General features: G+C 41.2%; 1 protein-coding gene across 1 annotated transcript; it reads left to right on the top strand.

The window, feature by feature from the left end:
- Window positions 1-1,892: 1,892 nt before the first annotated feature.
- On the top strand, window positions 1,893-13,025 carry tfap2b (transcription factor AP-2 beta; the record flags this gene model as incomplete). Its single annotated transcript, XM_083933675.1, has 7 exons — window positions 1,893-2,011; window positions 4,198-4,650; window positions 6,098-6,152; window positions 7,204-7,423; window positions 7,754-7,872; window positions 8,934-9,075; window positions 12,737-13,025. Exons 1-7 carry the CDS (start codon window positions 1,964-1,966, stop codon window positions 13,023-13,025), a joined length of 1,326 nt encoding a protein of 441 aa, XP_083789801.1. The 5' UTR covers window positions 1,893-1,963.
- Window positions 13,026-17,504: the final 4,479 nt, after the last annotated feature.

Below are 17,504 nucleotides of genomic sequence, written 5' to 3' on the forward strand. Positions count from 1 at the left end.
CTTAAATTTACAGTTAACAACCCTGTTTCAGTTTTGACTGGCTGAGAAGGAAATCAAAAATGAAAAATGAATTAAATCTGTAGCAGCAAATAAGACAATTTTAACCTTTTAATCAACTTTAATGAGGACAACCCTGTCATATAATTGATGTATAGATGCATGTATACGCTTATGCCACTAGGGGGAGCAGTTTACAAACACTTGGACAAAGTCTCCCAAGTAAGAATTAGGCGGTGGTGGGGAAGTAGCATGACACAGGATAGATTTTAATATGATTTTTTTTTAGTAAATTAACAATGACACAAAATCTGTGTCCTGTTATTTCCTGTTTACATGTGAGATGAAGGAGAAGTTACAATTAGAGCGGGTCAAAGGCATCTAGTCTTTCTGCTAAATAGAATATGATAGAGCCAACTACTTCATTTAGATATTGTGTAGATCACACATGCTTAACGACAGATTATCAAGCCTTGAAAGAAACAGGGCCCAAAGTCTCATGATGAATACACTCTTTAGATATGGTGAATTCGTCATGCAATATAACTGGACAATAATCTTTTAATGCCAAAACTATACAGACAATATTTTACTAATTTCTTTCCTGAATACTTGAGAATTTTTTAATCCTAGGTTGTTTTTTTTCAGTCAAACATTTAAAGAAATGTGGATGTTGATAAATATGACATTTTAATATTGAGATATCGCTATATTTTGTTTGTATGTCGCCTACACCTACAATCTGATGCAGTTCAGTTAAGTTCAGTTTCATCAAACACTACATCACAATACTGCACCTTGCACCGGCCTATATAACATAAACAGTGCAAGATATTATAGTATACTTTCTGTAATTATTAATGTGAAACACATGCGAGTACTCATTTTTCATTTTGATATACTGTGACCCAACCATCCTCTATCCCACTGCTAATTATGACAGCAGATCCATGAATTATCGCTCCATTAATCAAACTACTTATACAGGACAGTTTTGGTTTTTAATTCCTGCTCAATTTACAAAAAAGATGATGCACCACCTCTCTTCTTTTTGTTTTTAGGACAATTTACGGAAGGGTGGACGCGCTGCCATCCCTTACAACAGTGACTCCTGTAGTGTCATGCAAGACACATGATACATTAAAAGACAAATAATCTTCCACAGGGGGCACAAAGGGGTCACTGGATGATTTGATGAGTGTGGAAATAATGTGAACCATATACTGTGGTCCTGATCTTAACCCAACTGAACAGCACGGCAGATTTTGGAGGCGCCCTCCTCCTCCTCCATCATCATCAAAACACTCTGCTCATCCCTCCAGTAAAAATAAACAGACTTTAATCTATATAGGAGGAGTGAAGCTGCTGGAGGCTGGAGCTGGACCAACACCTTAAATAATTGGTTTGAGTATGAATAACTTTCTATATATTTACATTATACAACATATCAGATTGATTATTACATCCTGGGCGTATGACTTGTCAAGACAGAGACAGGCATCCAGTGTCTGGCATTAAGAAACACTGGACTTTAGAAATGTGTTTGATGGATCAGTAACTGTAATAGTTAAATGGCTACACATCAGATCTCCTCAGCTAAAAATGGAAGGCTTTTGCTATCTGGTTATGCTTTTATTTTGAAAAGGATAGAGCTATTACTATTAATAAAGCATGTGTTCTCTGTATCTATTTGCTATTCCTCATGCTGCTCCTGCTGTCAACTCGCCCTATAGCTCTTCTTAATAGTAGTGGAGTCTTTACAGGGGTTCCCCATTCACAAAGCCCCCCTGACATTACAGAGGAGAGAGGGAGAGAGAGAGCGAGAGAGAGAGAGAGAGAGAGAGAGAGAGAGAGAGAGAGAGAGAGAGAGAGAGAGAGAGAGAGAGAGAGAGAGAGAGAGAGAGAGAGTTGACACATCCCTTCCTCACTTGGCTGCATTCGGTTTACCGACACCGGAGAAGCGACCATGCTGTGGAAACTAGTTGAGAATGTCAAGTATGAAGATATTTACGAGGTAATGTTACCGTCCAGCTGTTTGTGGTCCCGCTGACTTTAAAGAAATGCTTTTTGGGGAACAAAGCAGTGTTAAGTTGAGTGATGTGTTGCAGGACGGCGTTAGGCCTGTTATTCTGGGAGGAAGTGGAGACTGTGAATATGAGTTGGAGGACGCTTCAGTACATGACAGTTTCGTTCAGATTGATATTTGGCTCATAAAATGTTTGCCCGTGTTATGTTGTGTTATCTTTGTGGCTATGGTATGTCCACTCGCTTTTCTTCTGGACTAGAGTGAAACGGGAAAAATATTTGTATTACACCTTTTTTTTGTATTTCTACATATGGGATCTTTTTTCTAATTATGGCACTGCGGTTTTTTATTTGTTTTTTGTTGTTGGAGTTTTTTTGCAAATTCGTGTTTAAAAGCAATCTGAAACTTGTATTTTTTTGAATAATTTTAGCTCTGTAGATATCTCCATTATAATATTTAGAAAAATAGAGTGATGCTGCAAAAATATGTATCCAAACTTGACAAATGAATGGCTGATTTTAGATCTTAAATGACTGCGATTTAAAAGAAACCCTGGGTCAGAGGAGGGTGAGGATGTGTCAGAAGTATGTAAATCTTTTGGCTTTGATCCCAGAACGATATTTTTGTAAACGAGCGAGGGGAAGGGGGAAATACCGCCGCACGCGGGGGCGAAATTCTGCTCCGGCTCGCGCTCAATGGACTCGGGCACAAAGCAAGCGAAGAAAAAGGGCAGTTCGCGAGGCCCCTCGACTCAGCCCGACGGGAACCCCTTGTCTCGTGCCGCACATGGCTTTTCTCCCACGGCGCGAGGGGAGGGGAGGCTATAATGTTGTTAAACAAGTCATCCAAGAGAGCGTAGAGGGGCCGGTATAGTCTACAATGAAGTTTAATCGCTTCTTTTGACTCGTGACACCATTCACACGAGCCCCTCGTGCGCCCTGTAGTGTCTCGAGTGTGTTTTTCAGCAGGCTAATAAAAGGCAGCTGCAACAGTGAGTGACACCCTTTATTATTCAGTGTGTGAGTGTTATTGTGTTGGCTGAAGTTTAGGTTTAATGTCTTAAATTTGACCGGAGAAAAATATTTATATGATGTGTTCACCTGTGTGCACATCTTTTGTGCGTAAAAGCAAACTGGATTTTACTTTGATGGAGCCTTTTATCGTCTTGCATTGGCACGATGCTGAGTGTATGAACAGAACCTTTGACCCTGGTGGTAATGGTGTCACGGTTGACCCAGTGAGCTCTACATACCCCCTGTTCATATCCACCAACATGGCTTCTGTTGGTTTTAATAACGTCAAAGTCTGTTTGCGCACAAATGGTTTGTGCAAAAGTGTCTCCAAAAGCAACAAAGTGTTTCTTCCCTGTGTCAGATTTGTCTTCTAAAAAGGCCCCAAAGTGCGTTTTTTTTTAAGGGGAATTCCTCACGGGTCTGGTCATCCTTCTCGCTTTCTCCTGCGAGAGAGCGTCCTCTTTCCTTCTCCTGTTGTTGGCGCGTCGTTTCGGCTCTCCACGGAATTTAAACGTCACTCACGGTTGCGCGAGAGGCTTCACGCTCCATGTGTCGCCAGTCCCCTGCCTCGCGCACATTAATATTCCTGTAAGTCTCAGTCATGAATAACAATTACACCGTATACCGGGGGTAGAGGCGGGCGCTCGGTGCTCACACTCAGAGCGGCGGCTGCTCCGGGCGGAGGAAGGTTGGAGCTTTAGACCAGGCCGGGCCTGCAGATACAAACGCGCTGCTGCTTTTACCTGGACTGAGTTTGGTTATATCTCGGCCCAACACTATCTTTACCATCCTGCTGATTTACCGTAAGCCCGCTCGTGACACCAACAGAGGGTTTACAAATGTTAGTTCACTCCTACTCCACTGCGGTGAGTTTCCTTCCCTCACAATGTATTCCACAATTTGTGTGCAGTGAACAGTGAATCCATAGACATTGCTAGGATTTATTCGTTGTGAGACATTTTAACTATATCATTGTTCCTCCGGGTTCTTATATGCTTTTTGTTCAGGAGATTCAGTTCCAGTTTGGCTAAATCACCAGAGGCAATATGCTCTAATAAATGCATCGCGGTCCTAGGCCTCCATATGTTTTATTTCGTTATAATGTGGTTCCAATTCTGCAAGGAGTTGATTTGTCCTGTTCTTCTCTGCACCCTCTTCAAGGACCGGCATGACGGTGTCTCGAGCCACAGCTCGCGCCTGTCCCAGCTGGGCTCGCATGCGGGACCCTACTCCAGCGCGCCGCCGCTGTCTCATGCGCCATCGTCGGACTTCCAGCCTCCGTACTTTCCACCACCGTACCAGCCGCTCGCTCACTACCAGAGCCAGGACCCGTACTCCCACGTCAACGATCCGTACTCCCTGAACTCCCTGCACCAGAGCCAGCAGAGCGCATGGGGGGCGCGGCAGCGGCAGGACGCCGCCGGGGAGCGGATGGATAGCTCTGCTCTGTTGGCGCAACCTCGGGCCTCGCTGCCTCAGCTGTCCGGATTGGACCCACGGCGGGACTACGGTGTGCGGCGGCCTGATGTGCTGCTGCACTCCGCTCACCCGGGACTTGAGCCCGGTATGGGCGACGGACTGCTGCACGGGCTACATGGTATGGAGGATGTTCAGGTGAGTCAAAGATCACAGCTGAGACATCGATTCAAGTGGATGTAGCATATATATATTTTAACGTTATTTAAAGGATACTGGGATCACTATATCCGAGAAATGTACAGGGACCACCGGGGTCTGCTGGAGAGAACAGAGAATAGAGTAGATATACTATGCACTGTAATCGTGAACTTAATTGATTTACAGTAAAGCACCTGCATGTTTACTGAACATAAACAGGTTTATACACATATGTAATGAAGGTATATTTAAACATTTGCATGGAGACATTTCCTAGTTTAGATGACACACAATCTACACCTAAATTAAAATAAATCAAAGGAAGAAAATCGCCGTGGAAGAAAAGGAATTGGTAATTGTTGACGGCCGTCTTCTTCATTGTCTGCGTGCCTTTAGTGTTAAGGTCACTGAACTCAGAGCAGCTCCCTGAGGGCTGGACTCTCACAGCAGCTGTAGCCTGAACGCATATGGCCCACAGCGAAAGAAACTGTCTTCAGAGAGCTGAGGCATCTTCTGTGATGAGAAGACGTTGACATGTGGAATAATTCACAAATTGCTGCATGGAGTTCAAATGTTTCTTATGTGAATTTAAACTCTCCTTCCACAACTGTCATATCTGTTTAAAGCTGCAGAAGGTGCTGCAGTGTTTTATTAAATGTGATATGTAGAAAAATAACACGTGTGTGTAAATATATTTTGAAATGTAGCCTATAATTGTTGTTATTATTATTATTATTATTATTATTATTATTATTATTATTATTATTATTATCACCATCATCATCATCATCGTTGTGTATCCATTGTTATCATTGAATTCATAGGATTTGAAGGTTGTAATTTTTTTTTAACAGGATAATATCGTTTTTTGTTGTCCTGCTGCCAAGGTACAAATATATTAAGGCAGCTGCCAGATACGTGGTGAAATAGACTTGATAGTCAGCTGTGTAGGATTTCATCCTCCCCTCGTCTCCCCTCAGGGCACCACCATCACGAATTGTTTGCCATATATCCTCCACATTTGATTCTCATTTCTGGCTTTACGTATTTGTGTCATGCATTTATTAACCCCCATTTAAATTTGTTTTAACAAGTTAGGAGCTGTATATTTATATATATTTTATTATTTTATTTTATATAAGCGTGCAGCAATGTTGACAACGGAAGGTCTATTCAACGAGGAATTTATCTCTCAGGATGATGAATGGAGGCTTGAAATTTGTGAAAAAAGCTTCTTCTATGAGTCACGATGTATAAAAAGAGACTGGATTATGAACCAGACTAAAATATTTAATTATCCTGCTTTTTGAGACCTGAAATGCATCGTGCAGGATTTTGTGGGAAAATAATGCTTTAAAGTTGCTCGTTAAGAGGGTTATTATGATATGCATTATTCTTGTTTAAAGCAGACTGTAACGATTTTTGTTTATGTTGCTTCTAACAGACCATTGACGACACTAACGGAACGAACATCCTGGATCAGTCAGTAATTAAGAAAGGTAACATAAACACACACACACACACACACACACACACACACACACACACACAGCTCCTAATACTGTACCATCTACCAGTGCAACAATGTGAAAAACCGACAATATTTAATACAAATAGCATATCTAATTTTTTTTAATTAATATAATTTAGCTTTTCCATATTTTAGATTGTTACATTCTTGTTTATCCTCCTACAGAGGAGAAAGGCATTGGTACAGTTGCCATCTTATCTTGGGGTTTCTTTACTCCCAGTACCGTTATATACTATTTAAATGTGCTATGACTAATTGTGATAATTTATGGTGTGCAGAACTACGGCCTCGCTCATAAAGGGGATCTAAACTGGACCATACGCATAAATATCTCCATACTTCCGGTTGTTAAGTGGATCCCTGGTCCATGCAGGCACATCTTGCTTTTTGGGTGTCCAGGATGAGGAGTTCGTAGCTGGGTTAACGAGCCCGGTATATTGACTGCAGCAGGCAGTGTGTCGCTGACAGGCTGCCATGCAGCCGCCCTGATGATGTGCGGTGATTTAGTTACGGGATGTTGAGTGACTGAGCTCCCCGCGGGGCATTTAAGCCGCTGATGTAATAAATGGCACCGCTCACGGAGATCTCGTGAGCTCGTTTAGAGCTAATCTGCGGTATTATCCCCCGTGGAGCCATCAAAGCCCCCTCACACTGGCCCCTACGCATGCATGCACGAGGCTGCGTGGCTTCTTTTTTTTTACGCCATTAGCGCGAGCATTAACACGCGGGATGAAGGAGCATCGAGTGCTGCTGGTGGGAATTAAACCGGCCGTGGAGAAAAGACAGGGAGGTGGTTAATGCGATTTGAGAGCGCGAGCCAATCAACAATCGATAATATTGTAATGAGAATGTCGCGCGACGTTAAATAACAGTAAATGCCCGGCGCGTGGGCGCTTCATTAGGACAGGGCCGCCCTCTGAGCGCACACACTGAAAGTTTGAGGTGATTTAAAGATCCATTTTTATAAACTCGTTATGCAACAGAGCCACTCATGTCGCCTCTAACCTTTCCTCTTTCAGTGCCCATGCCACACAAGCACATGATCTCTCTGATGCCCGGGAAGGACGGGCTGATCGGTGGAATCACCGTCAACATAAACGAGGTGTTCTGCTCGGTACCGGGCCGCCTGTCGCTGCTCAGCTCCACCTCCAAGTACAAAGTGACCGTAGGGGAGGTGCAGAGGAGACTGTCCCCGCCCGAGTGCCTCAACGCCTCCTTGTTGGGGGGCGTGTTGAGAAGGTACGACTGCAGCCTCAGAGCATGTTGACGCAGAGATAAAACTGCGGATGGATAAAAGCTTGTGGCTCCTTAAATATGCAGGGAATCTATTAATTAAACCCTGAGCTGCATCTGTGGCATTTACTTCAGGTTCTCTAACAAAAATCTCTGTAGACAAACTGGAGCCAGAGCTGATGACTGCTGTTTAATAAAGTTTCCAAACTTCGAGGTTAACTATTGGTCACTTATTAATATAATGCTTTGCAATATTATATAATATAATTCTAAATATATGCGTCCTAGTTCTTTAATTATGCAATGAACATTAATTAGCTCCCTTGGTTTCTACAGAGCAAAGTCCAAAAACGGTGGAAAATGTCTGAGAGAAAAGCTGGAGAAGATCGGACTCAATTTACCCGCTGGAAGACGCAAAGCTGCCAATGTCACACTACTAACATCTCTTGTAGAAGGTGATTTATTTACTGTTTTAAACTCCATAAATAAAGAAACTGCAGACATGGAATATTTTCTCTGAGATAATCTAGAAGAATCCACATTTTTATTTGCATCTTGGACTCCCTTTGACAAAGATTTCACCAAAAAAATGTAGAACTGCAAAGGTCCTTACAGCTTTGACAAATGACAATGACCATGTGTTCATAAAATGGCTGCAAGAATATCATGTCAGGAAAATACATATTCAGTTTTGAATGAGTGGAGAGGAGGACTGGGGTTGCTAAGTTAGATTAAAAATAATGAATAAGTTGATTAAAGGCTGCAGTTTGGGCCTACACGTGTTGTACACCAACATGTGGCTAAGGGGTGTATGTCCAGCTATAATTCCCCCATAAATTCAGTAATTCCAATTAAGGCAGCATTGTCATGCACCCACATAACATATAAGGAGAATATTTCTTTCTTCATTTTTTAAGATGTAGTTGAAATATTTTAATCAACCCACAATTTGCTGATATCCTGCAAGTCCCATAACATCTAAATTTGATTGTTGTGCAGGTAATTCTATCAATTTTCACAAAAACCTTTTTTAACAAATATCTGCAGGGAATATGTGATCATCTCACATAAATTAATGCTGCAGGAAATTAGATCCTTGAGTGTACACGTGTAGGTTTTTGGGAGGTGGGGGTTACTGCTTGTCTATATCAGTGATTCCCAAAGTGGGGTCAAGGGACCCCCCAGGGGTCCATGGCACTCTGCCAGGGGGGTCTGAGAAAAGTTTTCAGATTAATTCATGTAAATTATATAAAAACTTTGACAAAAGGCTTCATAGTTCAACTAAGACTAACTTACTTTTACTTTCTCATCTAACAAATCTTCAAGAATATTAGAAGGATAATAGTCATATTAAACATATTTGCAGATTCTCTAAGACTATTGTGTAAATAAAAACAAAGGCAAAACAAATTACTCCAAGGGACACACGAGGGGGGCCCAGTGTATTCTCTATGTTATAAAGGCTCCTTGACAATATTACTTACACTGACTATAACCATACTTACCTGTCCCCCAGGTGAAGCGGTCCACCTGGCCCGGGATTTCGGTTACATCTGCGAGACGGAGTTTCCCACCAAAGCCGTGAGCGAGTACCTCAACCGGCAGCACGCAGACCCCAACGAGCTGCACACGCGGAAAAACATGCTGCTGGCGACAAAGTGAGTTTGATGGACCGTTTGATTAGATTCTGTTCCCTCATAGCCTTTTGTCTGCCATAGAATATATAATACAATGTCTGCAGTGTAGCATATAGGGAGATACCATAGCTAATGACATTATACCCTATGACTAGCTGTAGTTTAAGCATTTAAAATGAGCAATTGTAGATATTTACACATTCAAATATCAGGGCCCTGATACATATATAATACTTTTATTCTGTCAGGGATGTGAGAGCAGAGAAGGAGATATATATATTTTCCAGTTTAGTGTTCGAATACAACAGATGCTCTATTTAAATGTCCCAAAGAACCAAAAGAGATGTGCATTTGTGGCTCAGAATCTTGATAAGGTTTACAGGTGCAGGGTGCCATTTGGAAACATTTTGTTGCGGTTGACGTGAATTACACCACAAAGGTTGGAAAAAGGAAATTCTTCTCCTGCAAGTAGTTACATTTCTGATGAATGAAAGTATTGTGAAATTAAAGTCTCTCATTTTCCTGGGGGCCTCTATGTGGCCCCTGCTTTAATAACCCCCTGAGGGTGCAAACCCATCCTGTATCCTCTGTACTTTACTCTATATCACACAGTCAATTTTACCACAGTGAGCATGGCATTGACATTTAGAAAAGGAGAGTGAGATTTTCTTAATGAAACGCATGAAACGCGATAGGGATCTAACCTGTAATGAAACGGCTGATTGAAAAATTGTCACGCTGAAAAATGGAGGGCAGTTAAATTCAATTTGACCGTTTAAGAAACGAGCAGAAATCGGCATTAAAGACAAGAATACAAGAAGATTAAACAAAAAGTAGCAAGGCATTCATTTTCACCACCTAAATAACCTTTAGCGCAGGTATACATGAACCTTATTTGAAGCTGGACACTTACAGCTCACACAGGCGTTATTAAATACGAGCTCTGAGGTTGCTGAGTGTATGTTTGACCTCTGCTTCTGGTCTTAGAAGCGATCCATTTTACTGGTCCTCCTCGTAAAGGTACTTATATTAATCCATTTTTATGGCCGTTAAATTGTGGACTTGAATTCAAGGTTCTTCTGATTACTTTTAGCAACTGAAGCAGCATATATTTCCTTTAAAGGACCCAGGGTATGAGAGGTGATGTGGAGTGAATAGCAGAATTACTTTGGATTTTTGTCTTTTTTAAATAACCAAAAAAAAAGGCATTTTGCAAACTAATCAGCAGTCATATTCATTGTCCATTTATTCTCATGAATAAGTTCTCTAGATGAAAAAGGTTGCATGCAGAGCTATAAAGCATCTAACAGAGATCCCTTCAGGAAGCTTGTATTTTTAGCTTGCATAAATAGTGCTGTCTGCTGGCCTGCACTGCATAAACCATCTGCCTGTGTGTGTGTGTGCATCCCAATGTACTCACTATGTATGGTGTGTTCGTTGGTGGATATTTGATGCTGGCATTCAAACCTGTTCCAATACTGTGTGTCGGTGCTGCCTGTTAGAAATTCATTATTTAGCAGTGAAGTGTTTCAAGTCGTCAGAAAACAACAGCGAGAGCCTTGAGTGTAGCCCGGGGTGGCGGCTTCTCCTCTCTCTACTCCCCTAACCCCAGCTGGGCTCGGCCTGCACAGCCTGTCACTCATTTGCTGGAGCTCTGCCCTTAGGCCGCTTACAGGGTGTGTGTGTGTGGGTGTGTGTGTGTGTGTGTGTGCATGGGGCGTGCAAGTACAAATTTGAGAGAAAAAAGAAAGACAGAGAGAGGGGTCCCTTGAATCTAAAATGTAAGGCCTAAAAACCAGTGGATGATTTACTAAAATCTAACAAACAGGAGAACAAGGTGTGATTTTCCTTTGCTACTTTTCACACATGAAGAATGTAGATGCATTTCACAATCTCTTGTTTCAAATGATCTACATTAACAGATAAAGGCTGGTTATTAATGTGGAGGCCTAAACCCTCGTTAGACTTTCTTGTTTATAGTTTTAGTTTCACTTCGTCTTCCAGACATTAGTGTTTTGCACAGTGTTCAAATATGTGCTATTGGTATTAATTAGCCTTTTATTTCTGGGTGCGTTTTGCATGCTAAAGTTTGCTTGCAATGTATTTTTCTCATTATTGAAAATGATTTGTATGAAATGGTATGGGGTCATTAAGTGGGCGTTTAAAGTTGAGAGATTGTGTCCAATGCAGTCGGAATCAAAGAAAGCTTTGTTTTAGATTTGGAAGCTTAAAAAACTGTATCAAATTCTCCACAGATTCATGGACAGTTTCCTCAGCCAGAAGACATGTTTTAGGGACCTAAAGCCTCAATGCTTTCAATTTGAAAACTCTCTTGGTGCTGCCACTTTGTCTGGCATACTAGTAGCTGATTGTATCATGTTCATGCTAAACCCTTGAAACGCAGGTAAACAGAGAAAAGTTGATAGAAAGTGTGCTACGTATAAGCCTGGGGATACACTGAACATCACATAAAGGGGTTAAAAAGGTAAAGCATCAGGGGGAGGTATTTTCCTTTGGGATAAATTTTGTCAAAAACATTTCTGTTCTCTTGTAGATATCATGATTTGGCTCACAACGTTTGGAGAGGACAGAGTGTGTAGTTTTAGGAATGGTCATTTGCAACATGTTGCTGATTTCTTTTGAGAATTTAACTCAACAAATCTAGTTTAACATCTTAAATGTGGTCATGATTAGCACAGCTCAGGCTACGCTCTCTTCAGCAGCTGCTGAACAATCTAAAATACTTTTATCAGTGTGTGTTTCAGTGATGGTCCGAATGTGGTTTTATCCTCTTTTCCTAACAAGATTAAATGAGATTGTTTCTCATCCCAGTCAGTTTCAGATATTATTGCAGGAACATCTGCAATTAATGCTTCAAAAAATACCCTCACTGTCTTCCTTTGAGTGTTTCACACCACAGAGGCATCTCATTTAGATGTTGGTGGTTGATTCATTCATAAACTTGGCAGGGGTTGCACTTTTTTGCAGAGAGGATCAGTATTGATAGACATTTTAGTACTAATTGCACATTGGGCATGTGCTCTGATATTCTTCAGTTTGATTATTTATATTTTGACTGCAGGAAACTTAGGGCTGGGAGATATGGCTGAAATCTATCCTGATATAGGTAATTTTATATCGCGATAATGATATAGATCACAATATAGTATGTTTTCTGGTAATTCAATATATAAAAAGTATATGTGATATGGTAACGCCTATTTTTTATACTCCTGTGTGAATTACATATTAACGTACTTTCTAATTTTTATTAAGAACTTCAGTGCGAAAAATGAACATAAATTATCTAAATGATGTGAATATTGTTAGAAACAATATAGAAAAATAAAAACAATAGACATTATTGTCGTTGTAATGATATATGACCTGTTGTCAAATCACCCAACCTTTAGGTCACTTAAAAAATAAGGTTTTGATCATGTTACACACAAGTATGCATGCTTTTGTTGCATTAGCAGGTGCAGTAGAGTTGCAAGAAAAATTTGCCATTTGTTGTCAAATTACTGTGTCAGTCTTTCCAATAATAACACTTGATGGATAAGACGTTTGTCATGTTTGGAAAACACTAAAATGACAGATACTGCCACAGTGTCCACTATCAGAAACCCTAAGACGAGGCAGAGTTCCCTCCTCACATCTTGTTGTGTCTTCTCCCCTGCAGACAGCTGTGTAAGGAGTTCACAGACCTGCTGGCACAGGATAGGACGCCCCTGGGAAACTCGAGGCCCAGCCCCATCTTGGAGCCCGGCATCCAGAGCTGCCTCTCCCACTTCTCCTTCATCACGCACGGCTTCGGCTCTCCTGCCATCTGCGCCGCGCTCACCACCCTCCAGAACTACCTCACCGAGGCTCTCAAAGGACTCGACAAGATGTTTCTCAACAACCCTTCCAACAACCGGCACGGGGATGGCGGCAACAAGGGCGACAAAGAGGAGAAGCAGCGGAAATGAAGCACGGGAGGGAGGGGAGGGGCCATGACAGAGAGCCAAACGGGAGGCAGACACAGACAGAGGCGTTACACCGTTACTTCTAGCTTTACACCACTGCCACTGACCAGCCAGACACAGGGCTGAGGTGGAGGAGGAGGAGATGGAAAAGGAGGAGGAAGGCTTGGTAGCAAGAAAAAGGCAGAGGAAGACACCTGTGGACCAGTGTCAGAGAGCACAGAGGGATGTTTCATCTGTGTTACGTTCTTTTCATTCCCCTGAGGACATGATGGTTACTGTGTTACATCTATTTTGTTCCCCCTACCTGCATCCTGTGAGACTGGGATGCTGTGAGATGCCAACAAACAACATTGTGTGTGTGTGTGTGTGTGTGTGTGTTTGTGTGTGTGTGTGTGTGTGTGAGAGTGTGCGCACACGCTTTTTTTTGTCCTCACGCAGAAAAACACATTGTTGGAATTAAGATGGCGTGATGAGCATTCTGTCTGTTAAACAGGTTTGTCTGGTTACTTAAAGTACGAGGAAGGGTGTTAATTTATGTGTGTAAATATTTATTTATATTAATTTAAGTGGATGGTTGTGTAAATAGGTGCACCAGCTATTTTGGAGTAGGCCTATTTATCTGTGATTCGACCTTTGTGAGCCAGCGGGGTGGGGGGTGGGGGGGACTCATCCAGTGTTTTTCTGTTCTTATAGAGCTGTTGTCATGGTGCTGATGATGGGTAGACATGCTTCTAATTGTCCAGTGATTTCATTTCTATCACATTGATAATAAACCATGTGTTTTATTATGCGAGGTGTGCAGCCTGCGCCTTTTCTCCACCAGTCCCACTAAGGATTAGGGGGTCAGAGTCACTGTTTTTCCATTTTCCTTTACTTATTCAATCTGATATTAATTTACGCCTGTAAGTGAAATAGTTTACATCTGAAGGATTAAAAAGAAACGCAACTTTCTAAATGAATGACATGACAGTGTGATATTAGCGCATCTCTGATTTAAATGAGTTTTAACAACCGCTGTCTGTTCATCACATGTCTTAAAGTCTAGGTACCAGTTTCAAAACCCTATTAAGAGGTAATAAATGGGCCAACAATGACATTTTATACCATTAAATTGAATTTTACTTTTCATTTCAACTAAACATTCATTTAAAAAATAAAAATCACCTCATCTTAACCATCAACTTGCTGCATGTCATCACCTCTCTCCCAATGTCCTCTCTACCTGCTGTATCTAATAAAAAGTCCAAAAAGATAAACTTAGAAAAAATAAATGGTAACATTCACAATCACAATCTTTGATTCAAACCTCAATAAAAAAGTACTCACAGAAACGGCAAACACGGGATTGGAGTCACATTGATTAATCAGTCAAGTAACGAGTAAAACCATGCTGTGATGACCATATTTTTAGTCAAAGACTTCACTTGTGGGCTCTGTTTCATTCAGATTTTACCACAATTTAGTAGATTCAGTTTAAAAGGTGGAAAATTGCTAAATAGTCCTTTAAAATGGCCTATATTTTTGTTATGGCTGAAAAGGAGATTAAAGATAAAAGGAAGGTTTGTTTAATAGTTTATGGCATGTATCATGTAATTTACAAATTATAAGAACGATGTTAGGCTATAAGGCTTTGTAAGGTTTAAATTAAGTCCATTAGTAGTCTGGAGACCATATTGCAAAGCCTCTGAAATGCGCGCGCGCGCGCACGCACGCACACACACACACACACACACACACACACACACACACACACACACACACACCATGATGGATACAGCCTTATTCCAGGGAGATAATTGGCTGTATTTTCCGGCCAGTGAGGCCCTCGTCTCAGAGAGGCTTCTCTCTCTTTCTCGCACGCGCAGGGGGAATAACATCGTGCCTCGCGGGCCCGCTTCACGCGCTGGGGATCTACCGCCGGTGTGCTAATGACGGGGGAGCGCGAGAGACACACTGAGAAAAAGTAGGGAGAGACAGAGAAAGAAAGCTAATGAGAAAGAAGAGAGACGGAGAGAAAGAAAATGCGGAGCTCGGGAGGAGGAGAAGAGAGAGAGAAAGTGTCCCGCGGGCTCAGTGTGACCCGTGGAGTGGAACGCCGCGTGACGCAGGTGCAGAGTTCAGCACCCGCATGTCCGCGAGCGATCCTCGCTCAACAAAGACAGGAAGCTGCTGAGCATCAGTGGCTACAACAACGACAGGTTGGCTGGAACAATAAACAAACAAGCCAAACAAAACAAAACAACAAACACGGAAAGAGAAAAGGACGTCTGAACTAATTAGATAAAGGTAGTACATCAAGTGGACACATTACTAAGGCAACAATGTTAGCTTAGATGTGTCAAAGAAGGCTTCAAAAACAGTGCGAAAGAGGAATATTATAGGCTATTACAACTTTCTGGGCTTTTTGTCAGGCAATATGTAGGTCTCAGTCTGTCTCTGCTGCAGTGAAAATGAATAAACTTGTATGGAAGAAAACACCAGTAAGCTAAAGAAAAGCATGAATAAATGTGACAAAATGATGCAGGTAGTGTTGCACTGATTCAGCTGGGTGATAAGAACAATTACATGGGGTGTGTAGGAGATTTTAGTTTTACCAAATGAAACTGCATAGCCAGAACAAAACTTCTAATCCTAATATCCCTCTAAAGCTCAATACAATGATAATAAACTCAAATGTAGAATTAGATTTAAAGGTTAAATGCAATTAGGTGTAATTATAATGGCAAAGAAAATCTTTCAAACTGAACTAATGTACCAACGGTGTTGCAGAGACAAGCCATAGGTAACTGGATGTTTCTGTTGCCCTGCTGCAAAAACTATTTTCCTCTTGTGGGACAAGTGAACAGAACTGAATTAATAGGTAGAGAGGTCTATTTTACAATTTACTTTAGCAGGAAGGCTAATGAGAAATGTACAACTTATTTTTCAAAAGGTCAAGTTTATACAGCAACACATTTGCAGAGGAATATTTAAAAACACCTTATTACCATCAAAAATGTAGGAAATATCTTGTATATAAAATAAATAAATAAAAGATACTTAATATTGATTTAAGTCTTGCATATGTTATGTCATTGCACTGAGAGTCTACAACAACAGTCACATTATGGACTGCTGTCTTTTGCTCTTGAAGTTTTTAATCCTTTTTAAAACATATTTTATCTTACAAGACCTTCCCGTTTATAATGATAGATGTTCTGCGTTGAACCAGTGCTTAATAGATTCTGTTTTTTGTAATAGTCGGCTGAACCATGTAGTCAACAAAGATCATAAATGTTTGCAAAACTTTAGCACTGAGCAGTATTCACAGTGTTGTTTCTTTCCTCCCCTGAAGGATATACAACAATATGAAAACTTACAAACTTGGAGCTCGACAATGCATACCGATTCCAGAAATCAATGCAAGCTACAGGAAGTTTCTAACCTCATCTAAAACTATTAGTAACAGTGGTTACTGCTCAAGCACGCTCCATCTGCTCGCCTCACAACATCCTGCAAACTCATTTTTACCAGATACAAAGGTTAGGTTAATACGCAGAGTTAAACTGATCATATAAAAAAGTCCAGACTATAACACAAGAGCCACTGGAGCTTTCTAATGAAATTATCCAGTTATCCTTTCTATCAACCAACGAGGGCTTAGACCAAAACGAGAAAGGAGAAAGAAAAAGTTTGGTGCAGGATTAGCAGAAAAGATTGTTCGCCCCTGGAGGACCCTGATAGTTCTACCACTTTTGCAGTGAGCCATGATTGAATTTCTACTTTTGGATTATTACAGGTGTGCATTTAAAGTGGTATGACATAATTTTCATCTTTCTTGGTTTACATAACGTGCAAAATTCTACGCTGCTCCGCGATCACTTGTCAAAGTTTGCGTTTTTAACGTAGCAATTCGCTGATCACGCTAACCCATCACTTCCTGATCACCGGGGAAAGATCCACCAGCTGCATAGTGTTTAAAATAAGCATTCAGGAGCTGGATATGATTTCAATTACTTGTGTTTGATGAATTGGTGATAATGGGAAGCAAATTTTATTTTTATGAAAATGTCACATGTTGTTACTTTAATGAGAGGACCGGTGGAAGGTAATCCAGTTATGAACATCAACTGAGCTTATGAACACATTGGTATTATTTAATATACAAAAGTATTAGAACAGCACTGACAGTCTTTTCTACACGTCTGCATCTCCATCAGGCTGGCTGTCGTTTTGCCAGGAACTGAGAGAGCAGGCCCCCATCAGCAAAGCCCTTCAGCATTCTGTCACGCAATGGGCTGTAAAAGTGCTTATCCAACACACACACACACACACACACACACACACACACACACACACACACAGGTTATCCAGCATGCAGACAGCAGAGTGCCAGTCGGGAGTAATTCCTGCTCGGGGCACTGTGCTTCAGGCAAGGCAGGCGCGTGCTGGATATTTCATTATTCATTAATTTACTGTTTAACAAATCCTGTCATTACTGAG

Source organism: Echiichthys vipera, assembly GCF_963691815.1.
Source record: "Echiichthys vipera genome assembly, chromosome: 19".
Lineage (NCBI taxonomy): Eukaryota > Metazoa > Chordata > Actinopteri > Perciformes > Trachinidae > Echiichthys > Echiichthys vipera.